The 24,602-nt window shown below is 44.4% G+C and overlaps 1 protein-coding gene across 1 annotated transcript in view; it reads right to left on the reverse strand.

Moving 5' to 3' along the window:
- Positions 1-22,946, reverse strand: part of HIP1R (huntingtin interacting protein 1 related) — a 58,166-nt gene extending 35,220 nt beyond the window's left edge. Inside the window, exon 1 of the mRNA XM_054006516.1 lies at positions 22,758-22,946. Within this exon, the coding sequence (XP_053862491.1) occupies positions 22,758-22,850 (93 nt within the window). The 5' untranslated portion in view covers positions 22,851-22,946. The remainder of the gene's footprint in view (positions 1-22,757) is intronic.
- Positions 22,947-24,602: the final 1,656 nt, after the last annotated feature.

Here is a 24,602-nt window from a genome sequence, read left to right on the forward strand (position 1 = left end):
ATTAATCTCCAAAGCTGGCACTGCCTTTAAGTCTATGATGTTATATTCCACATCTGCTAAGGTTGGATCTGCATGTTTGAGGGTCTCCAGGAAACATATGGCGTTTGAAGTTATTATTGTCCCACAGCCCCCACCATGCAGAGTCCTCATTCAGATTTCTACATGCCTGACCTCATTTCATACAGAAGTCTATTGTGCCATCAATTCATTTAGATTCTTAGAACCAATGCTGCAGCTGAACTGTATAAATTAATGAATACATCTCTACTCAGATTGATATACTACTGGTTCATTGTGCCTCATGTTTAACGGTACAACAACATGTAAGACTTCCAAATACAATTCAAAAGAATCCCTGGATGTTATGGTCATCCTAAACATCTCATTTTTACATATTCCATTTAGTGAAAACAGTTGTGCTTTGCTTTGTCCGGTATCACTATGCACTACTCCATCCTGCCTGTGAAACCTGGATTATACAATGATCTTTGCTAATGACTGAGAAACCCAGTCTCTGATCTCTCAAACACACACTATACAATGCAACCAGTGAGTTTAAGGGCTGCTCGACACTGAAAACTGATATGGACATCGGTATGTCTCTCCCATCGCAGCAGTATCTACCCTGTAGTGCTGCTGCAGCACTTTAAGAGTACATATACCATAAGACAAGACAGAGTGAGAATCTCTCTGCTTATAGAGCACACACAAAAAAGGTATCCTTTTGTAGGAGAAAAGGTGAACCTCTGTTTACTTTTCTAGAAGAGAGGAAATCTCTCTCACATAAGTTTTTAATAGACACCAATCATCTTAGTGTCTAGGGGCAGACCACAGCAGAAAAAGGGATCAGAATGGATTCTGCTCGTCATCCTGGAGTTCAACCAGTGAAACAGTTTGCCTCCTGCCCCGCTGTTTTGTTCTATTCAAGTTCTTGTGCTGTGCCCATCACCACAGTATCTGGGCACGAGGGGGAAGGCTTTTGCGGAAGGGCAAGAAGCCAGATGGCCTAGAGCTCATTCCAGTCTCCTGTTAGGATATGCCACAGGGTAGGATGCAGCACCAAGAACGCCGGGGCTGTGAACGTTTCATCCTGCTTTCTGCGTTCTCAATAAACACAGCTGTCTTAGTGGGTCAAGAGGTGACTCTGAAGCAGGCTGGTTCCACCCTGCTAAGGCCCTTGAAGATCAGGACCATACCTGTGGATTAGGCCCAGCAGCAAACAGGGGAGCAGAGGGGAGCAGAGAATTACAGCGTCTGTGCCTGAGGCAGGAAAGGAATGGCTACTAGGGCAAGGGGAGTGGCCACATCTTCTGGTCGTTTGAAGGTGGCGGCGGCCACAGGAGGGGGCTACATTGCTATTACTCTCTGGTTATCGAGGGGCAGAGATGAATCCTCCACCACCACAAGGCTGCAGATACTACTTCGACAAGCAGACAGCAGATGCCTTCCCAGGAGAACCGTAGCCAGCTCCCTGGCATCTTTCCCTCTCCCTCCCAGCACCCCTTATGCATACCCTGGATTACACTCCATCCAGCCAGCCACTTGTTTTCCCATCCATCTCTCTTGGAGAACACAATGGGGTGTGCATATGCCACACCAGAGTAGGGAGACAACGGGTTCAATTCCAGCAGGAAAGGCCAGGCTCCAAGGCCTGCCCACCTTCTAGAACCAAGAGGCAGGGAAGGGGCCCAGCAGACCCTTTCCCCATCTACTCCCAGCCCTGACTGAGCAGCCTAAGGCCTGGACTCTGCCTGAGGACACCAGGCAGGTTCTCCTCAGGGTTCTTGTGAAGTGGAGCCTGTAGCGTTGTCCAGCTACTCCCAGGAGCGGAGTGGGCCCTGCAGGACTCCAGAGGTGAGAGCAAAGAGCAGCAGAGGGAGCCCAGAAAGCAGTCAGGAGGGAGACATACTGGGAGGTCTGACGTGGAAGGAAATATCGATTGTATAACCCAATCCTTCCACCACGTTGACCAGAGTAATGGACCAGCCAACTGCCATGGGGAACAGCCATCTCAGCAGATGGGCCTGAGCCACAGTGTTTGGATCCAGATCAGAACTTCCCCAACTTTTGGGGGTTTCTGGATCTGAGATTTTGGTTCAGCCCCATAGAGAAATGAGCGTCAACCACAAAGATCTGAATTTTACCACAGTCCAGGGGCATTTGGGTCAGGGCCCGTCTCCAAGTTAAGTAGCTCACTAGGGAAGTGGCCAGATTGTCCCAGGATTGTTCCATGTCAAGAGGGAGGCCGCATCTCCCCTACCCCCACAACTGATATAAAGGTGAGATGTGTTGGGTGAACAAGCTCATTTGACCACTGACTCCCCCCTTCTCTCTCATGTTCGCCTTCAGAACAGGACATTAAAGGCTGCTGCCCAGCTCCTCCTTAGACAGGCACGCCCAGGACACAGACATTCATTAACTGATTTAGAAACAGAGTTTAGCAGCAATGGGGCACTTAAAACCCAGCTGTCCAGGGCTCCTAAGGAAGCACTTCAGCTAAGGAATCAACTTGGCTTGTTCAAGCCACCAAGGACATTTAATTTAATAGCTAATCCTCCCACTCAGCTTTAGGAAGGCAGACAGATGGCCTCAACTGCAAAGATAGCTCCAGATTTGTATCCGAACCCACCCAAAAAGGGGAGGTGCCTGGCTGTGAAGGTGGGGAGGGAATGGGGCTGGCTCAGACCCAGCTCCAGAAGCCACAGCCCCTCTGGAGTTGAAGTTACTGCACCTAGTAAACACAGTTCTTTGTCAAACTGGCAGGCTGAGGAGGAGAGCTCACTGGAGCATGACATACCCTGCCTAGCCAGTCACCGATCTCCAGAACACAAACACCACGGCTGTATGTTTAATGAGCAGATGCCAGTGCAAATACCACAGAGCCAGCCAGCAAGGAAACTTAACCGGGCGAGCTCCGTGTATGCACTGAACAAAGCTCAGCTTCAGCATACATTACGCCTAGGCCGCGCTCCCAGAGCGCCCGGGCGAAAGCTTTACACAACACAGCTCAGTCTGAGCATAGTGAGACTCTGTTACATTTCACAGGATGCTGGTATTTCCATGCAACGAGAGTCAGAGGCATTTCATACCAGGCGAGTGTAGGATAATGGGCGTGGGGACTTGAGAATAATTCAGCTTGCAATTAAAATAACTGACGGGGGGAAAAAAATCACAACTTCATGATAAGCGTTTAATAGGTTACATGCTATTTATAATCATTTCCAAGGTCATTGGCCCTTAAATGTCAGGTACATCTGGGGAGAGCAACGCCTTGATTCATTCAATTATTGGCATTTCAGCCTGTGATGAGGCTTCATTACATGCTGCTCTGTCAACTCGCAAGTCTCACTTCTGTAGTGACAAACAGGGCTAGAATCTCCACCAGAGAGAGAGGCCTGGAAAAGAACTGGCCTTTATTGCAAGCACAGGAATTCAGTACTGAAACAGGGAGACCCCTATAGAAACCCTAGTAGAGAATCTCTTCAGTAGCACATCGGTTATCTATGACCCAGGCCAGAGTGGAATAACCATACTAGCATGGGTCTGGGTCAGAAGCTCCTTGGGGCAGGGACCAGTTTGTAAAGTGCCTAGCACAATGGGCCCCAATCCTCACTGGAGCCTCTCGGTGCTATTGCAGTAGAATAACTGCTGCTCTACAAAAGGTAGCCATGTTGGGCTATTTTTTATTTATTTATTTTTAAATGGAGATATTCCATCTCCTAGAACTAGAAGGGAACTTGAAAGGTCATTGAGTCCAGCCCCCTGCCTTCACTAGCAGAACCAAGTACTGATTTTGCCCCAGATCCCCAAGTGGCCCCCTCAAGGATTGAGCTCACAACCCTGGGTTTAGCAGGCCAATGCTCAAACCACTGAGCTATCCCTCACTCCCCCCTATTGTAATGTGATGGAGCCACAACTGTCCTGTACCATAGTCTGGTCCCGTCCACACAGAGGCCAAACTGTGTTCTAATCACAATCCTGGTATGAAATATTTATAGAGCTCCATAAAGACACCTGCCACTCTGCAAAGTGGAGTCCCCACCCCGACCAGCTTCCAAGGACAGGGCTAGGAGCTGTGGGGAAATAAGGAGAGGATATTGACAATCTCTCATAATAATTCCTAAGGCTAGTTATAACTACCCAGGGATGTTGGTGGTGAAGAAAAGGATGGATACAGACAAACTTGGATTTAGAGCGATCTCTCTTCTGTAGCAATGGAATCATCATTGATGGGGCTGGAAAAGGAGCTTGAACCAACCCGTTCCATCCATCCCCTTGCAGGACTGTTGCTCAGAGAAAAGCTGCCTGGCATGGCAGGAGTTAAACAGAGCACAAGCGAGCTACCTACCTCACTTCTCTCCACACCGGGCAAGGGAAGGGAGCAAATTAATCTCACTCTCTCTCCAGTGACACAGTTTCTACGCACACAGTGAGTGACCAGCAAAATTAACAAGAGTTTGTTTTTAAAGGGAAGAGCTGTGAATAACGGAAGGGTCTAGATATGAGAGGCTAGGGGTGCGCCAGGTTATCAGGTAGTACGATAGTATGCCAGGTCACCCATGCAAGGAGGTTCTGGAAAAGGTGTCAGCCTGGTGATCAGAGCTGGAAAGCCAGCATGTGAATGAGAACTTTATTTTTTGGTTGCTTTCCTCAAGCACCCTTTCTCTGGCAGGGATGTACAACCCAGGCTTTCACATGCCTTCTGCAAAACTCCTCCTGAAGCTGGAGGCCAGGATATAATTCTCTGCCCAGACAGTTGGGCAGAAAGAGAGAGAGAGGCAGTTTAGGAAATGCCATCTTTGCTCCATCATGCAAATGGTCCTCCTTTTAATTCATTCCCTGCTTCTCCCATGGAGGCAGGACTCTGCCATCCATCATGCAGCGGCACATCTTAGACAACAGGCAATTAAAAGAAAGAAAAAAGATTTGCTTCCCATCTATCAGCATGTATATAATGCAGTGGCTTCATACACATCCAGTTCTTCGCTTGGGTCTGATGCTTACTGGACTCTACAGCTGAAACTCCAGCGTCAGGCAAAGGCTGGAGTAAAGATTTCCTCAGTGATGGAGGAGAGGTGAGTTTGCTTTCTTTGATCAGGGAAATGGCCTCTTTCTTCAGCAGAACAGGACTGCTTCGAAGGGCTTAAAAGTGTTAATTACTGAGCTATTAAAAGGCCTTTCTGAGTCCTGCACTGGGTATTGTAATACACTTTTCAGTTCCATCCCCCACTCCCTTTGGAGCACAGTAAAAATCCATTGGACGGTCACATCTAGAAAAAAAATGATGAAAATAAGCAGCTTCTGTTTCAGCTACTAGAATGGGGAGATCTACACAGACCCAGCTAAATGCCCAATGCCAATTAACATCACATCATCTGTAGGCACTAATGGCAACACGTTTTAACTTAGATCACTGCTGTCTTTGATTTGTCAGCATTAAGATTGAGAAACTGCACTTCATCATCCCTGTTTGACTTAAAAATGGAACTGAATGCAGTCAAGAGGTGCTGGTTTAAATGAGTAGTAAAGGGCGCTCAGCACCCTTCGGGATTAGGCCTTCAGCTAGGCTGTAGCTGAGTGCAAGAACCAGCTACTGGTATTAACTGGTTAATACTTTGACAGCACTTTGAAAATCATTTGAGTAGCAACCAGCGCATTGCTTCTACAATTGTAATGTGTGTACACACATGCGGACTTGTCTGATGCTAAAGATACCAGCCCGCCCAGCAAGACTTTTTATGGTCTACTACTTGCCTTAAGGCCCCTTCAGTGAGTTGTCTCATGGAGACACTGTACTGGCATCTGCCAGTTGCTTTGCTTTTCATAGCATCAAAGTGTGCAGGCTTCAGGGGTAACTTATCCCGGGTAGGGCTGTTGTGTCCGTTACCAAGCAACCAAATGGCTTCTCTTCCTAACCAATGCCTCTGAAACAGTGTGGTGCATTACCCCATCTTATTAATTCAGCTATAAAAAAAAAAACATTGAGACTGACCCATTTTAGAAGGTCGTGTAAATTGTTTGGCGTCTCCCCCTCGGGGTCTGCCAACCTGGTGACTCCATAACTGACTGTGTTTGTTTTGGGTTTCTTTAGTACAACATTCCATGGCCAAGGCCTTCTTCAGGGGGCAGAGACTGTCTATAGTTTATTTCTCCTGTTTCAACAGCCCTTGAGGCGGACGTTCTCAGGTGCAGCACAGGAACAGAGTAATACAGGCTCTGCTGACATGCATTCAGTCTCCATGACCCATTCATAACTTGGCCCCTCCTCTAAGGCTGCTGGCATAGCCTCCAATCAGCGTCAGCCCCTGTGGTGAGGACGCCTGTTCATCTAGCACTTGTCAGGCTCACACCTCCAGGTAGCAAAGGCTCTAGGAATTAGTCACTTGGACATTAGATGTTTGTGCATTTCTGACGCCCTGCCAGTGACCGTGTGGCAGAAACAGATGGGCAGCAGCTATTTCTAAGGAATTGGTAAGGAGGACAATGATTCCAGTAGACACCTGAACTAGTGCATGCTGGGTCCGGCTGAGCAGGAGAGCACAGTTATTGAACACTGACAAATTAGGAGGCGGTGTAAAGTTACCAAAGTGAAGCAGTTGGAGAATTTAGAACAGAAGAACTATTAGCTCAGAGCCCGTCCCTCTGAGTAAGATCCAGCCTCCTATTCAGACTGTAGCAATGAATGAATGTAGGAATTAAACAGATTATACCTGATCAGTCTGCATGTGCATCCACATGGGGAGCAGGTGTGATGTTTGAGATTGGTCTGGCTTCAGGAAACAGGGGAACCCCAAGGACATTAGGTTTAGGGAAGTTCTAAGCTCAATCTCCTCAGATAGTTGTTCCTTCATACAATGCAATGCTGTGGCTATGACACACAAAATAGGTCAGGAAGCCTGATTGTCCCTCTAGAATGTAGGATAGAAGCATGAAAATAGACTTCCACAAATTTTAGCATAGCCACCCCCATTACTGGAGGTACTTGAATTAATCCCCGCTCCCACAAACACAGGCAAGTGCGGTGTCTGATGCCCAGTATGTGTGGTTATAGAAAGGTCTGTTGGGTTATTTGCTCAGCATGGAATTTACTTTTGCAGATCTTGATTATTTGAGGCTCAGCAGTACAGTGCGGCCACACTCAGCCTGCGTGGCTGGAAGGATCTAATGTAGGGACAGGTTATGGGCGTGGAGAGAAGAGATGCAGGATTTGTTTTCAGTGTATTTAATGAAGCCTGTGGGTTTAGACTGACATTTGGGCTGTAATTGTAGTAAAGTAGCTAAGCCAATAATTTGATCTAATCCTCTTAACCCCTAAAGTTGATCAGTCTGAAACATAGGCAAAATGCACTCACAGGTCCCTCACGGAGCTGCTAACCCAGGGCCTAATCTTTCAAAGGGCTGAGCACCCTCAACTCCATTTCAATCCTCTCAGAACCGAGGGTACTTAGCACCTCACAGTGCATTGCAGGCTCGGGCTCCCTTAAACTCTAGCTCTTATTATGGGGGTTGCAAGTGACAAAATGTCAAATATGTCACCGGGAATTAATTTTAGATACACCAACAGTCGTGATCTGATGGTTTATTAATAGAAACAAGACTTACAATGCAGGATACAGACCAATGCAAGTCCTATGCCAGTAGCAAGCAATGTTTCTGTGCTGACCAAACAGGCACGAAGGATTTTATTTTCATTCTTCCTGGGTTTATTCAGCCAGTAAAGTCTCATAATATCCATACAGGTGGTTTACAGTGTGCATGGAAGAAGTGTGTTAGGAACCCTTCCAGATACCAGGAGACAGTATGGCCTAGTGGATGGAGCACAGGACCGGGACTCAGGAGAATGAGGCTCTATTCCCAGCGTGGCCACTAGCCTACTGGGTGACCCTGCGCAAGTTGCTTCCCATCTCCTCATCTGTAAAAATGGGGATATAGATGCTCCCCGAGTTACGTAAACCCGACATACGCAAATCTGAGCTTACGGAAAAAGTTCCGTAAACTAGAAATAGGAGTGTCTGGGTATTTTTGTTTTTTTTTTGTTTTTTTTGGGGGGGGGGGGGGCGGGGGGGCATAATGGTCAGAGATACGTTTCCGAGTTGCGCAAAATTTGAGTTACGAAAGATGTTCCAGAACGGAACACTTGCGTAAGTCGGGGAGCGTCTGTAATGGTACTGAGAACCTTTGTGATGTGCTTTAAGAGCCACTGAAAAGAGCCAATTATTATTACAGTGTGCTGTAGTGTTCCCATGAGAACACGCCTGTCTTTAGACCCAAGGGCTCAATGTCCACCTGTTTTTCCACCTCCATTAAACTATCTCTGCAAGAGCCTGCTGTTGCCCGTCCCTGTAAATCAATGAGTTAATTCCAAAAGATACTCTGTCTCCGAAATCGATTACAGGGTCAGCCTAAAACCCCACCCGGCAGACCTAGGGGTTGAGGCAGGATTCCATACAGGTGTGTCCTCAGAGCCTTCCCAAGTGGTTTTCATATGGTCACAAAGCACTTACGAGCTGTGCAAACTTTCAGTTCACCTCCACCCTGCAATACCTAATAAAGAGAGGATGAGATCAGTTCTGTGTCTCATTGCACAATCATGTGACTCACTCACACTCTTTGCTGAGAGGCCAAGCGTTAGGAGAAAGTCAATGGGCCTATGCATCTATACAAACAGGAGAGCAGGATTTGAGCCCCTTATGATCCCGTGGGTGGAGGAGTTGTGTTTTAATTTCTCTGGGGGAAGGGAGCTTGCTTTTCAGTACTCTTCCACTGAGAGTTGGCTCTGTGTCCCAGCCAATCTTTCATAAGAATAGAGCATGAGTATGATTTTTCTTTTTTTTTTATTACTCGAAGATTGAGCTCATTTCTAATTCTGAAAGTAAGGCTCAAAGTATTAGCACTGAGGAAATACAGAAGTCTGTTTCAAACAACAACTTTTAACAAGTGATTCTTAATAGAAGTTAGATCCTTTTGGATCTTAGTAATTTTGAGTAGAGGAAAGGTGATGTGAAAATGTCCTAGCCAGAAACGCCATTTCTTCTGAACTGATGGATGGAATCCATCCACTGACTTTTTGATGAGAGAGTTTCATTTAAACATAAGAATTCACATCACTAAATAAACCAGACGTGGAAACACATGGATCACCCTCACTATACGCTGAAGGCTTTCCCCTTCAGCCAAGAGTTTAAGAAAAATCACTTCTTTAGCTACTGCTAAAATCTAAGTCTCTCCCACATGCAAATGAAGGAAGGAAGTGGTTCCATAGCTGGAGTATAGTTCCGAATACACCTCTACCCCGATATAACACGAATTCGGATATAATGCTGTAAAGCAGCGCTCCGGGGGAGGCCGGGCTGCACACTCCGGCGGATCAAAGCAAGTTCGATATAACGCAGTTTCACCTATAACGCGGTAAGATTTTTTGGCTCCCGAGGACAGCGTTCTATCGAAGTAGAGGTGTACATATGCCCCGGTGATGCAGGTAAGCCTAGGCCAGCACTGATCTACAATGCTTGCTGATTGATGGCTATTCAGTGCTAATGTGGTATTAATATGGTGGGTCTCAGTGCACTTTCCAATGGAGAGGTGTCCATAAATCACTGCCTCCCTGACCACTAACTGGCATCTTTGCTGGCAGTGTGTTGAGAGGGTAAGGATTAAACAGGCATGGAGACAGAGACTTATCCTCTCACTCCTGGGGGTGAGGAAGCTTGCACTGCCCATCCTATACCAGTTGTGTGGCTAGAGTGTGTGACGCTGGCTGACCTGGTCATGCTAGAGTGTATTCAGGGCAATTTTACTTATGTATTGGTATAGATCAAAGTGAGTGTAAATGTAAGAGTGTATTTAGGTGTTTAAACTTAATGAAAACTAGTGAAATGTTACTTGTGTTGTTTTCACTTATCTGTTGCTGCTCTAATGTAATAGCTAACATTTCCATTGTAAATATCCCTGTAACTAAATAACTCATCAGACAGCAAAGCAGCCTTGGGGAATGCTAATGAAGGATTTTATCAGAAAAGGTGCTCATTTCAAAGCAAATAGCCACTGTGTGTGGTGACCTGAGGTCAGAGACTCAAAGCACATTCCTTATCCCTCATCATCAAAGGAAAAGCCAAAGTGGGTAGAGAGACTGTCAGCTTATCTTCTGTGAGAAGAAGATATACATATGGATTCAAAGAAAGATCTTTTCTCTCTGATTGTTTGGACTTTTACAGGGAAGTGTGCCAAATGAAACACAGAAATCCCCAGAGACACCTCTGGATACCTTGACATTTTGGGGGGGAAACTGGCAGTTTATTACATCTCTGCCACCATTTGGACTTACAGAGTGTGACTCACCTGTTAATATATTTTACCTGCTTTAACCTCTCAATAACTCCCATTTCCTTTTCTTAGCTGGTAAACCTATAGTTAGTTTACTAATGAATTGGCTGGCAGTGTTGTCTTTGGTGTAAGAGCTGGAATACCAATTGATCTGGGGTAAGTGACTGGTCGAAACCTGATCTGGTGTGATTTTGGGTTTAAGTGATCATTATCACAAAATCCAGATTGTGTGGGTGGCAAGATAGGCTGGAGAGTCTAAGGCAGGGGTCCCCAATGCGGTGCCTGCTGGTGCCATGGCGGCCGCCGGGGCGTCTAAGTGCGCCTGTGTACTGGCCGGTGGACCAGCATCCGCCAAAATGCTGCCGAGAAGCGGCGACGCCTCTGGATGACGCTGCTTGTCGGCAGCGACGCCTATTGACGTTGCCGCTTGTCGGCGGCATTTCGGTGGATGGGCGTCCACCGCCACGGTCCTCCGTGGCTCATCGGCTGGCACTTGCCAGACGAAAAAGGTTGGGGACCACTGGTCTAAGGGGACTGTCTGTGACTCCATGGTAAGACTGGTATAGTGATCTAGTTAGTTACTGGCTTGGTGACATCCAGTTATAGAACATACCACCAGTCTGGGGTGTCTGCCCTGAGGTGGGCACTCACAGTTGTGAGCTACTCCAGACAGCATGACAGAAGGAACTTTGGTCACCAGGGCTATCAATTTCACAAGCTTTAAATTCACACTCTTTTAAAAAGAATCTAAATAGAGCGGTCCTGGGGTTGATGGTAAGACTGCTTTACAACGAATGTGGAACGAAGCAGAGAAGAGCTCCGAGACGGATGCAATGCAGCAGTCTCTAGCCAGCATAGGCAAGCAGGTCATTGTACACACACTTTACATGTGCTGGGGATACCACCTCTTTCGGTGACCAGCAGGGAATTGAGGGAGGGAGGAAAGGGATTGGCTCTTTTATCTGTTTTTTTTCTAACATGTCACTAAATCTCTGACTGGGGATCCCATTGTGTGTAATGGCAGCTCTACCCTGGGATATCAAAGGCCAGTTTCAGCCCTGCTGTAACTGGGTACAAAAGCCTGTGAAGTTATGCCATTGTCTGCTCACACTACAGCTGCCTTTGGCCCTGGGAATATATGGCGGCCAGGGCAATTAGCAAGAATGCGGATACATTTTTTTAAGGAGCTCACTGCACCCTTCTAACTACTCCCTGGCAAGGACGAGACTGCCATCCCGCAAGCAGCTGTCATTGATGACACCATGTCCCTCTGGGATCTGCAACTCCATGACTAATAATGGACCTTGGAGCTGCTCTGTTTACATCAAGGGAAGCAGGAGTTAGCCCTAGGGCTAGATTGGCAAATGTTGACCAACGAGGAACTTCCTTTTTCCCCAGTTCAGTGAACTCATTCCTTTATTTATAGGCTTTAACCAGGGAAGCTGCATTCTCTGCTTCGATTTGAGACCTGAGCAACCACTCTTCTGTCTGTCCAGGAAGTCACCCAGAACCTGATGAACATGTGAGGTATTGGCTCTGACCACAAGGCAGTGAGACAGAGGCTCATTCATCCACTGTTGACGAACAGTAACCCTGCCTCCATGAATTAAGGCAGAGGGCCACATGAGATGGCTCCAGCCCCAAAGGCTATCTAGTAGGATTCCAGGTCATCTGGCTTCCTGCTTCCACTCTCTGCTGTAGCAGGGATAACCTGAGAGTGGCATTTAGTGCGATTCTGCAGCCAGGCTGGGAAAAGTGCCACAAAGGACAGTGAGAGATCTCAGGGCCTGGGCATTAAGGACCTCTCCACACTTGGAACTTTACTGAAATAGCTATTCTGGAATAATGACTTCCACAGGAGACCCTGAACGCACACTCTTATTCCAGAGTAAGTGGGATCACGGAGCCATTCCAGAACAGCTATCTTGGTCATTTCCAGTTGTAGACAAGCGCTAAGGAAAGCTGGCCAGAGAAGCTTCCTTGAGCCAGAACACAGGAAGCAGTTGTAGCAACACTAGCAGCTTGTTCTTCCAGATGCATTGCCTTAGCAAGACTGTAATGGAAAGGGAGATGATATTTGCCAAGCTGGACACTAGTCTGAGTCAACTGAGGAGTTTATCGTGGGTTCATCAGGTTCCTCAGTCCAGAGATATGGGTGGAAGAGGATTATGTTTGGCATTTTGATGAGTCAATCCTTGCTCTCCTTTTGACATGACATTACTAGGGACCTCACATTTCCCAGGCCATCAATTCCCTGCTTATAAGTCCTCGCTACATAGATTTTGATTTAAAGTTGAACATAAGTGAACTGCTTGTGATGAGGCCACACTGACCACTTGGGAACCTATTGTCCACAGAACAGGTAGAACAGAGTGAGTAGCAGCACAAGCTACGTCACTGTCAATGTGCACCACCCTGGCTAGGGAGAGACCACAGTAGTGAGAAGCGGAGTTCAGCTTCCAAAATCCACTCTGCCTTTGGTCTCTCTCTGCTGATACCAGGATGCTAACTGGGATGTGGAACCTGACTCTTGGGAACATAAACACGCAAACCTTCTTGATGCAACTTACTAAGAAGGTGTCAGACTATAGCGAGCTTCAGATTGTACTGAGCTGATCTCGGCTTCAGTCCAAGGACCTGAGGTGAGAGCCTGTGTATTTTATTACTAATTCCCTGAGTCTTCCACTCTGTGGAGTGCTGTTGGGTTTTTTAAACTTACACATAAGAGGCACAAAAACTGAAGCAGAAGGAGAATGTGAAGTCTATGTACAAGCCTATAATGTCAATATTGATCTATTGTCCATGTGTTACATTTATTTTCCAGTCACTCAGGCTTATAACCAAAGTTATAAAGTTCAAAGCCCTGAATCAATTAAGATGCTTTAGAGCAAGAGAAGAAATATTTGTAATGATTCAAATGGACTGGAGACAAAAGCATTAAAAATGGAGGGCCAGACCCTCAGCTGGTAGAAAGAGGCAGTGTTGTCTAGTGGACAGAATACTGCACTGGGACTCAGGAGACCTGGGTTCTCTCTGAGCTCTGCTATTGGCCTGCTAGTGACTCTGGGTAAGATGTTACCGCTCTGTGCCTCAGTTTCCCCATTTGTAAAATGGGAATGATACGCACTTCCTTTGTGAAGTGCTTTAAGATCTATAGAGGAAGCATGCTATATAAAAGCTAGGAATTAGTATTAATAAATTGTCATTATTAAATTTAAATCTCACTCAGTGTCTGATTTATCACAGCTGCGGATCTGGCCCTCCAACTTCACATGCCTGTCTATCTAGAGCTCTGACCCTGCATTGTTAGTTGGCGCGCTTGTTCAGCCCAGATTCATCCTTTTGACTCTTTATCCCAGTGCTCCACTGGCCAGCAAATCATCAAATCTGGATGTACTGCCAAGCCCAGCTGCCTTGGGAAAGTCATATTTGCAGGGATTGGAGGATGTCTTTGAAGTAGGTCAATTGGTATATTCACCTTGAAGAGTTCACACTCATGACCACCCAGTCCAAGACTCACTCTTCACTTTTTCTGAGGATTGTGGTAAGGACTAGCAATTCCTAGACTGATCTTCATTGGAAAAAACTTCACGGGGTCGATAGGTGTTCAAATTCTGACTGCTCAACTCTTTAAGGGATCCCTTTATGCAATTTGGGGGGAAAAAATGCTGAAGTCACTATATGACAGAGCAGATGGTACCCATTCTGGCATTTTTAGAGTCAGTCAGGCTCTGACTGAGCCAGTATCGTATGGCATGCCAGACATAGTGACCCCATTTGTTTCTGCTCAATTTAGACTTATTTTTTATGTCTATGAGAATAACCTTGCAATAGCTCTGAACGTTCTGAACTGCTTCCCATTCATTTGACTGGGATGTTAGCTCCATAGCTCGGTGGAGACAATTTAAATATGAATATGATTAACTCTTTCACTGCTGCTCATTTAACAAACTCCCGCTACTCTGGGATGGTGAATGGTACTTGGATAGAATGGCCCCCCAGGGAAAGCTACTCAGTCTGACAGAACAAGATGTACAGAGATTAAAGTGAGATTTGTTTGTAGCCCAAGTAGGAAATGATATTTGCCTGAATTTAGAGTATCGGGGGCTGTTTCATATCACTGAACCACTTATATAATTCCACACCCTCCCTTTTCAGTATCTCTAGCCTTATGGTGCAGAATGTAGGAAAATTGGCTCTTCTGTTCCAGGCATATCCAAGATGCAACAGAATCAACAATGGCCCTCCCAGTCTCTTGGTATCCTGTGTGCACAGAGAAGACAGGGGCTGGGGGGAATGCTCTAGTGACTTTGGACACAACAATACATCAAGTAACCTCAGAAGGAAGGTCTTGGGTTAAGGCACAGTGTAACCCACACACCTCCTTGGTGTGGTGTTCTGTCCCATCTAAGGGGGAGGGAGGGAGAGATTGATTGATTGAATGAATGACGAGTTTGCTCTACAGTCTTAGCTAACAGCCAGCCAGTTGGCTTTTAGCTCATGCAGTAGAGGCTCATGCACTAAGCTCCACAGGTCCCAGGTTCGATCCCACCTGCCGACGACCGGGGTCCGTGGGCGTTACAACAGCACTAGGAGTCAAGACACCTGGGTTCTACTCCCAACTCTACCACAGATTTTGTGCGCGCCTCTGGGCAAAAAAATCACCTGTATACCTCAGTTCCTCCATCTGAGAAATGGGGAAAATAAATACCTGCTTCAGATATTTTTCATTCTTTAGTCTTTATAAAACATTTGAGAGATACTTGGATGGCAGATGGTCTAGCAGGGCAAAGTAGGTTAAAATGATGTTATGGAAGAAAGAATAGCTAAGACCATTTCCGTGTCTTTCTTGAGCTGTAACCTACACTCCAGTTCACTGAATACATAGATCATTGGAGCCAGACCCACCTACCCTACCTATATTTATTTCCAGAATCAGGACTTTTGATGAGTTATGAAGGGACAACAAGTGGCCAGATTTTTTCCCCATTACGCCAGACTCTAGTCTCTTACTCAAAACCCTTATGTACCAATAGAGTGACTAAACCTCATGATTGCATAGTCCGATTGATGAAGACTGGTGTTTCACCCACTCTTTCATGTCAGACCACATTAATTACTGCTAGATACTTCCACCCACTACTCTTCCAACTGTTTTGCATGAGGCAGTGACGCTAAAGTGCCACCATCTTCCCCATGACAGATTTGGACTCAAGTCTCCTGTATGACGGTGCATACTGTTCGCTGTAAGGCCCCCTTGGGGGGTTATTTTTGGGAGCAGAACAGTGCACTGTAAACCTTTTACAGTAATTGGCCCAAGACTTGTCAAATTAGCCTAATCCCCAATGGCTGCTTAAAAGGACAAGTGTCCTACTAACATTTTACCCCCTTTTAAACAAACCAAATGCAATATGAAAGTGATTCCAAGTGGAAATATACATTGTGTTCTGGGCATCTGCCTGGTTCATTTGATCTTTGAATCTTCTAGTGGAGATTGTTATCTTTGAATGCGTAAGGAATGCAAAACCCAGGAGGATTTTATTCCCGCCTATACTTGTTTACAACTCCTGGGTTCTATGCCTGTATCTGTCATGGACTCACTAACACCTCCAGCATGTATGCTTATAGGGACACCGTTCGGGCAAATTCAGCTCCAAAATGTAGAGGTAGGGGACAACAAAATTTAAGACCAGTGTTCCTATTAAATCATGCTTAAATAATTCAAATGGAAATTTTATATATGCACCCACACAGGCACATAAGTAGCAAAACAAAGAATGAAAAAGAGGATTATTCACATTTCTATAAATGATCTACATGGGGAAAGATAAGCCAGAGGGGGGTGGGGGCATGAAGCTACTGGTGATCAGAAACTGGACTGCAGTCATTCTGAAGCAATTTTCATACTGTTCCACAATTTGGCTCCTAGATCCAAAGAGTGCTCCAGCAGGGGGGGGGGAAGGGGTGCAGGAATCTCAATCCTGCAAGGTGCTGATGGTCCTTAACACCCACTGAGACCAGGAGTTAAGAGCTCCCAGCAGCGCAGGATCAGGCTGTAATACCCAAATGAAAGTGTGAACACAGAATAAGGATTTCAAAGCTCTCCAGTCACATATTCCGACAATAGCCCTAGACAGATCCACAAGGGTTACTGCCAAGAAAAGGTGCTGGACAATATATGTTTCTTGAATCCTTCGTACTCCTTGCTCCAATGGCTCCTGCCAACTTGTTCTACTAATTGAGTGTCCCTCATCTGGTACAGTGTGCCATACTCTACAGAAGGTTTCCTGCTTCTGAGCAGGCTTCCTCAGTCACCCAGAGCAGCAGGAGCAGATGCCAAGGGCAAACCGACACCATTCCAGAGGAAGTGACTCAAGAAGAGATCAGGCTTATTCAGAGGCAGTCACGAGGCAATGTGGATAGACACTGCCCTGCTTTGCTCAATGGTGAATCTTGTTTGGGAATGGAATGTACAATCAGGCCTCCTTGTGACTGCATGTCAACAAGCATCACTTCCTTTGGGATGGTGTCATCTTTTGCCTTGGCATCTGCTCCCAGCTGGGCTGAGTGGATGAGGAAGTCTGTTTAGATGCATAAAGGTGACTATGTGAGGGGAACCGTTCTAGGTAAGGGATGCTTTATTTGGAAATAGAAACTACTTGTAATGCAAGGAGGAAATCCCTCTATGAGCCTTTGATACAACAGTTTTAGTTTCAGTCTCTTGGCTGAAGTGCCAACTCTTACAACAATATTCTTCAGTGAAATAAAACAGATCACCTTAAGCAGCCATACAGTGAAGATACCAAAGTCACAAAGCTGTGATATATCAAAGAATAGTGCTCATTCTGTATTGGTATCAATTGGACTTCTATGTGATACTCTCTTATTGTCTTTGTATCAATCAAAGGGGCTGCTCTAATTAAATTTTTAAAAATGCCCATCAATATAAATTTACTACTACTTTGAACGTTTTTTTAAGTTGATGTACATTTTTGAAACAAACAGCTACTTAGTCATTGGAATCAGTGTTACATTAAAGGTGTCTTTGGGTGGTACAAATTAAAGAGGTCTGTTTCATACAAGGCATACCGTTATTAGCCAGTGACTTCAGGAATTCACCAAAATGTATTGAACTGATTCAGGCACCCGCCCCAGCTAGCCTAAGCACCCAGTAATTTTTAGCACAGATACATTTAAAGGTGCACCTGCAACTTTAATAAAACCTCTCATTTCTATCTGGAGTGTTTGCAGCGCTAATTATGTGAGCTGGATGAAATTTTTCTGCTAAAACTCCTCCCCCCCGATGATAAATGCAGATTTGGGTCAACAAACATTTTGTGAAGTCAAGTAAATTTTGCTGAATTGTTTCAGTCAAATCCTAAAATAAAATCATAAAAAAAGAGACTTTTTTTCTGATTCAAAATGACTTATTTCAAAATTGATTTCCATTTTATTTAAAAACACTTTTTAAAAAGCTCAACAAAACAAAATGTTTAGTTTCAGGTTGAACAAATTGTTTAGTTTGATCTGAAACAAAATTATTTTTTTACTTTTCAATTTGCCAATTTTTTAAAATCGTTTTAGGTTGAGCTAAAACAAGTTTTTTTTTTTAATTTTTCAGAACGCCCCCCCACCACCAAACCCTAGTTATATGCACAGTGCTACTAGTGACATCTTGCACTCTCCTATGAGGCTCATGAAAGTGAAAGCTCGAGAGATATTTAAATTAAACCATCTAGTTCGCCGAGAGGAAATTTGGTCCTGGACAGATAAATGGCTGCATGATCAAGACTTCACTTAAAAAGATGTCATCAATTTGAAATCTTCCCAATATAAAACAAATGATTTACACTAGTTTTGGGCACTAACCTCTTGACAATATTTATGGGTTTGCAATTCTATTTTTCTATTTTAGAAAAAAATCTCTCCCTCCTGTGGCTGTGTGAAAGACCCACAGAGACTATGGGGAAAACTGATAGTAATTACACCCAAAGCGATAAATGCACAAAGCAAACTGAAAAAGTATGAAGAAATATTTCCTCTTTATTCTCTTTTCAGTTGTTCAGAGGGGTTACTTATAACAATAGCCGGTAAATCTAACAAAGTAAGAACTTTTCTTCCAGTGCTATTCTAGTCATGTTGGTCCCAGGATAGACACACAAAGTGGGTGCCTCTCTCACCAACAGAAGTTGGTCCAATAAAATATATTACCTCACCCACCTTGTCTCTCTAAAGTAAGAACCTGTCAGATTTCTATACTGACTTGTCCAAAGGGAACCTGAACTTCAAGTTTGATTCTCCCAACAAAAAGATAGTCTCAGTTTCCTCAGTAAATGCCAGTTATGCTACAGAATGCACTTCAGGAAGGCATTAATCAGCTACCTGCCTTTCCCGGCACAGCTGGACAAACTGAAAAGGAGGAACAAAGCAGCAGTAAAGTCAGCAATTTTTCATACTGTTTGGTGGTGTTTACAAGGAAACAGACTGGGCCTGTTTTCATTCACTTTGTTCTAGCTAACCTGGATACTTATCTATGGCTCCCATTACTGTAGTGTGGGCATATTAGTTAGCCAGTGAGACAGGGCAACATGGAGTGAGATTTGTTTCCTCTGCAGACAGAAAGAACTATCAGAACATCTGGGGCAACAGCTATGTGACAGGAGAAATGATCAGGTGTTTGAATTAGCAGGTTGAGTTAAAGACTTGGTTCCCCACAGCAGATGCCCTTTATATTATTCCAAGAAGAAACTGATCAGCCCCTTTTATCAGGAGAAAAGATGAGAAAGAAATGATCACTCGAGATATTCTTATAGTAGAGAGCGGAAGGGAAAATTTTCACGCACTAAACATTAGAATTGCCGCAAGACATAACATTGTCTGTTTGCAGTATGTGATAGCAGTAGAAATTAGAGATGAAAAACTTGTTCAGTGCTATCCATTCCAAAAGATCTCTGTTTTTTTCCATAGGGTTACTATATCAGAACAGAAAGATTTTCCTGAGCAACCGGCACTCTCATTCATAATGCTGCAGGCCACTATGCCTGTTATGTGAGATCACATAACATCTCTAGGGCAACTATAGCAGTCGCTTGCATGGAAGCTATCAGAAAAAAAAAAAAGTCTTTATTTCTAGCTGTCTTCTGGGTGAAGAAGTGTTTTGTCCTTTTAAAAGTCAACCATGTCTATTTTTATTCTTCCTTTTCTCTCTTCTCCATTTGTTTTGGCACCTGGAGTGAATCTGCTTCTATTACACTTTGCCAAATATAAATGTACTTAACTTTTCAATCCCAGAGTCCATCCTACACTAGGGTCATGAGTGTAACAGGCCCGGGTCTTTGTTTTTAGTCTATGCACAAGAACAGCCTGCGATCTACAGAAGATAATATGGGACCAGGACAAACACAAAGACTTTACTACCTCTATTTTAAAAAAGGTTATCACGACAAGACTTAAGTCATTTGAAGGGCAGCAAAGAACAGCGTGCAGCATGTTTACCTGGCCTGCACTCTGTGTTGATAGAAGTACTTGTTCAGCATTCTTTGTTGCTGCTGTTCCTTTAACCTTCAGCAGCATCACTGAATTCCAAGCCCCTCATGCCCATCGGCCTGGAGTTATAAAACTTTCTATTCAATAATTTGCCAATATTTGGAGTGTTTACACAGAAGATAACACTGTGGAAAAAATCTTTTCTTAAGGGTCTATTATTGTTCTTTAGTGCAATCATTTAAAAGGGGATAGTCCTGCAGCATCAATCTCAGGCAATTAAAGAGCTAGAAACTTGATATTCAGGAATGCTGGGCACCCACTTGAAGTCAGTGAGATCTGCAGGTGCTTAGCACTTTTGGAGAGAAAAAAACAAAAAAATAAAATAAAATAAAAAAGCAGACCTGTGTGCATATTTTACATACAGGTAAGAAAGAAGCAAAGAAAAAACTGTAAAACCAATGACTTCAACAATTGTGTATCTGCTATGTCAGTGAACTCACAATATACAACTCTTGGATAAACTGGCTTGGACTTATTTTATCATGCCTTAGGTGCAGTATGTAACTTATTCACTGCCCCTCCTCCCAAACAACCAAATACACATGCATAGGAACTGCATGACTAAGTAGAAAAGACCCCACAATCTTGTGGGCCAAATTAGGAGAGATTATTCAATTTTGCCGCCAGGGGATGGAGGAGGATAGCATTAATTGAGATCACATTTTTTTTTCTGTTATTTCACATGATTATTGCTTGAATTTAAGTTCACTTGCTATTTGAGGAAGTGACCCAATACATCTAGTCAGCCATAGAAATATGGCTGCCTTATCATCAGTATGTCCTACAAAGAACTGAAATCAGACTTAAGAAATAAAGCTATAAGCAGGGGCAGTATCCTGTCTATTCAACCTCTGAAAATACACACAGTGAGGTCTACTTATTAGAAACTGCTTTATGACCATGAACAGAAAGGAGGTTCTTCCTTGTAGCACCATGAGTCTATCTTTCAGCACACAGACATATATTACTTTATTATACATAGAAATATTTAAAACATACCCAGAAGTAGTCATTATTCTTTTATGTACACGTTTGCAGAATCAAGATCTTAGTGTCAACACTTCTATACAAACCTAAAAACTTTCTAAAAATTGTTCGTATCAAAATCTATTTTGAAGATTCTTATTCTACAATATCTGTTCCAGAGTTCTCTGTTTCAGTTTAATGGAGAATCTATTTTATTTTTGCTTATACTTTCAGTATCTTGGCCAAATCTCAAATACCAATTTTGATTAGCCTATTTAGTGTATTATATTAGTAAACACCTGAATTAGAAATTACAGCTATTTAAAACTCCCTAAAGTTATTAAATTGTGGAAAACTATGACTATATTATTCTTATTTTAAGCTTCATGCCAATTGACAATTCAGTTATCTTTTTCACGTGCAAATAACAGAGTTAATTGCTTATGCCTCCTAAAAAATGTAACACAGACTTTCAATTATGGAAGGGCTTGAACTCCAAATAAAATAATAATGAAATGAACAACCATCCCACAAATCCTGTATTCTTAGGTCTCCTCTTTAAATATCTGTATTTTAGGTTATTTCAAAGCGTCTTTATACCATATGTTAACTCACAAAACTCAAGACCCACAGACATTTCTACACCTGATTTTTAAAATAGATTATAAAGGTATACAACACATGGAAAAGCCAAATTTTTCCATTTGCTAGAAAAACAGTCAAGCTCATTTTCAGAGAAACAGGTATACTAAAGAAAGTTAAAAATAATCCACATCACATATCTAAACAAAAGGGTGTATATTTTAATATACACATAACATTATCAGAGTCAATTACATGCGAAACCTTTCACCTCAGATTCCTAGATAATAATGGACCTGTTTTCCCAATGGAAAGAAAAACAGGTTTGCTCCTGCATCAGGCTTCTGTAACTATGTCAAACCGGATATACTAGGACAACTAGAAAGAGTACCGTCATTGCAACAAGTTTCTAAAAATAAAAATCTTATAGGCAGAGCAAAAGAGAAATGTAGCAAGACTGATTCACTTTTATCTGTACGAAACAAACCAGCATGATCTGATCTTTTGTAAGACCACTTCCTGACACCCACCCAAACACATACTACACCCTAGTCCAAAAAAGGAAAGAGCTGAGTTGGCAGCTGGCATGGCCACTGCATAACCTGATTGAAGGTGTCTGTGATTTAGACAGGCCACAGTTTCCTTGTTTATTACAGGAAGTGTAAACTGTATCGATGCAATCAACAGTGGGCATTTCACATCCAGATGTGTTTGCCTCCCCCCCCCCTTGGTCTTAAACTTAATGAATTTTATTCATCAAAATCAGAGAGCAAAGGTAGCCAAGCCAGAGATAAATGCCTGAGCCAGGGATCACAAGTCCCCGGAGCTGTAAAGAGCCCAGGCCTGCCCTGGGAAGCAGTGGAGATCCCACCCACCCCCCTTTTCTCTATCGGAGCCCAGCACAACTCAGTGAACACAAGCCCTTTATGTATGTACTTCCCCGAACAAAATCCACCGACTGCTCAGCCCTCGCTGGGGTGTTCTCCGGCGTGACCCCGCTCCAGCCCCTTCCACAGCACAGACCCGGCTCCACCTTAAGCGCCCCCCACCCATTAGGTTTTCTAGGCACCGCTACCTGCGTTACCTACACTGAGGCTTCCCCAAGCTGGAAACGAATTAGCGCGGGGAAACCGAATCCAAGAACAGCCCCCGCGCCCCAGAGATGCTCCTCTTTCCCCGTCCCCCCAGCAGGCATGCTGCATGCTCCGCCCTCCCCGCTCGGCTACCATCGTGCTGGCCATCCCACTGCCCCCCTAACTGTGCAGGGTGGATGCCGCCGCACACCTGCCCCGCTCCCCGTGCCATGCAGCACCCTCCTCCCGGTGCCGTCCCCTCCTTGCCTGGGTCTTGTCAAACTGCTCCCGCTCCGCCTCCAGGCTGTGCCCGGGCCGGCGGCTCAGCACGCGGGCCGGCACGTTCTTGATGGTGTTCATGCTGCTGGCAGGGGAGCCCGCGGGGCGGCCGGGAGAAGCGGCGGCTCGCTGCGCTAAGGGCTGAGGCGCGGAACCTTCTGCGCCTGCAGCCGCGGCGGCCCGACCCTCAGCCTAGCAACTGCTCGCATCCTGGCGAGAACCCAGCCAGGGAGCGCAAGGGCGCCCCCAGGGGGCGGTCCGGGCCACTGCTGGGGGCAGGAGCATCCACTCACAGGCGAGGGAATCCTCCCCTCCCAGCTCCCGGCCAGCCACTCACAACCAGCAGCTGCTGCCGCTCCTCCCCAGCAAAGCATTGTCTCTCTTCTCTCCCTCCACCCACTGCAGCCTCTAGCCTAGTCTAGATTCTAGAATGACAGTAACAGGCGGGGCATGAAAGGAAGCATCTTTCTCTGCCCAACGCAAGGTAATGGAAGACCCTGAAATGATACCAACGGCAAAAGGCTGAGGGGAAATCAATGCCTGTTCACAAGATCGGATTGTTCGTATTTAATTACTCCTCTTCCCCAGTAGTGTAAACACAGAGTTCCTAGGGAGACTGCAGTAACTTCTGATTTCTTTAGAGTGAATTATGCAATGAGGCCCAAATCCTGATCTACTTTAAATCAATGACAAACCTCCTTGACTTCAATATAAGCAGGATTTGGGTCAGGAAGCAGGTTTCTAAACATTTAGCACTCCACCCTCAGTTGTATTCACTCATGTCAAATGGTTATGAAAACATAAGATAAGCCTTAGTCCTCCAACCCTGCCTTAGTCCATAGTACTCCCTGTTTATAGTAAAGCCCCTGTTGTCTCTAGTTATGTAACTCAAAAATAGCTAAAGTGATTTTATAAATACAATAGAATCCTCTTACTTGGAGCATACTGATGGACAGCTTACCCCACTGATTACACCAAGAGATCATTTTAAGTCTGAAGGCTTTAACAAAATGTTGTAATGAATAAAAGTATATATGGTGCATTTCAACTTTGACACTTGTGCACAGAAGCCTGTCTACCACCAAACAGTACCTGAATCACCAACTGAACAATTTACTGCAAATGCAGACAAAGAACATCTTGACCATTCCATTGTTTGTCCATCGAGTAAGATGAGGGCCACACTAGAAAAGCTTAAGCCACTACTATTTGATTTCAAACCTATCAAATTCTTTAGCTACTTTTGTACTTGTCCCTGTCTCTATATAAAAAGGTACTAAATCACTTTTGTAGAGCATAGTAATGTATCATAGAACCTGTGTTTTGGTAAAAAACAAAATACCTTTACAGGCACACCTGTATAGATGATGTTCTTTAACTGGATTTTTTCATTCTTTTTGAAAAATGTAAATCCTGCTGTACTATTCATTTGGATGTCATTTAGGATTCTTTGATGGTGTAAGCATCTATATAAACAATATAATTTATATTACTGTAGCATATAGAGCATGCAATCAGTGATCAAGGCCCCATTGTGATAGGCAGTGTACAAAACACGTCATAAGAGAGAGTCCCTCTGCTAAAGAGTTTGATTAAAGACAACATGTAACAGGTATGTGAAGCAAACAAAAGGGTAATAGTGGGGGATTGGGAGAATGAGATACCAACAACAAACATTTTCATGTAGACTAGATGTACTCTAATACAGCTTACAACTGGTCTTAACTGGCAATGTTTCACAGGCAGCACAGCTGAAGTGAGTTAAAAGAGGGATCTTTCTTATTCTTTTGTTTCAATAGAAGTTCATTATCTCTAAGACATTGATTTTTTCTG

This window comes from Malaclemys terrapin, chromosome 16 (genome assembly GCF_027887155.1).
Source record: "Malaclemys terrapin pileata isolate rMalTer1 chromosome 16, rMalTer1.hap1, whole genome shotgun sequence".
Classification (NCBI taxonomy): Eukaryota; Metazoa; Chordata; order Testudines; family Emydidae; genus Malaclemys; species Malaclemys terrapin.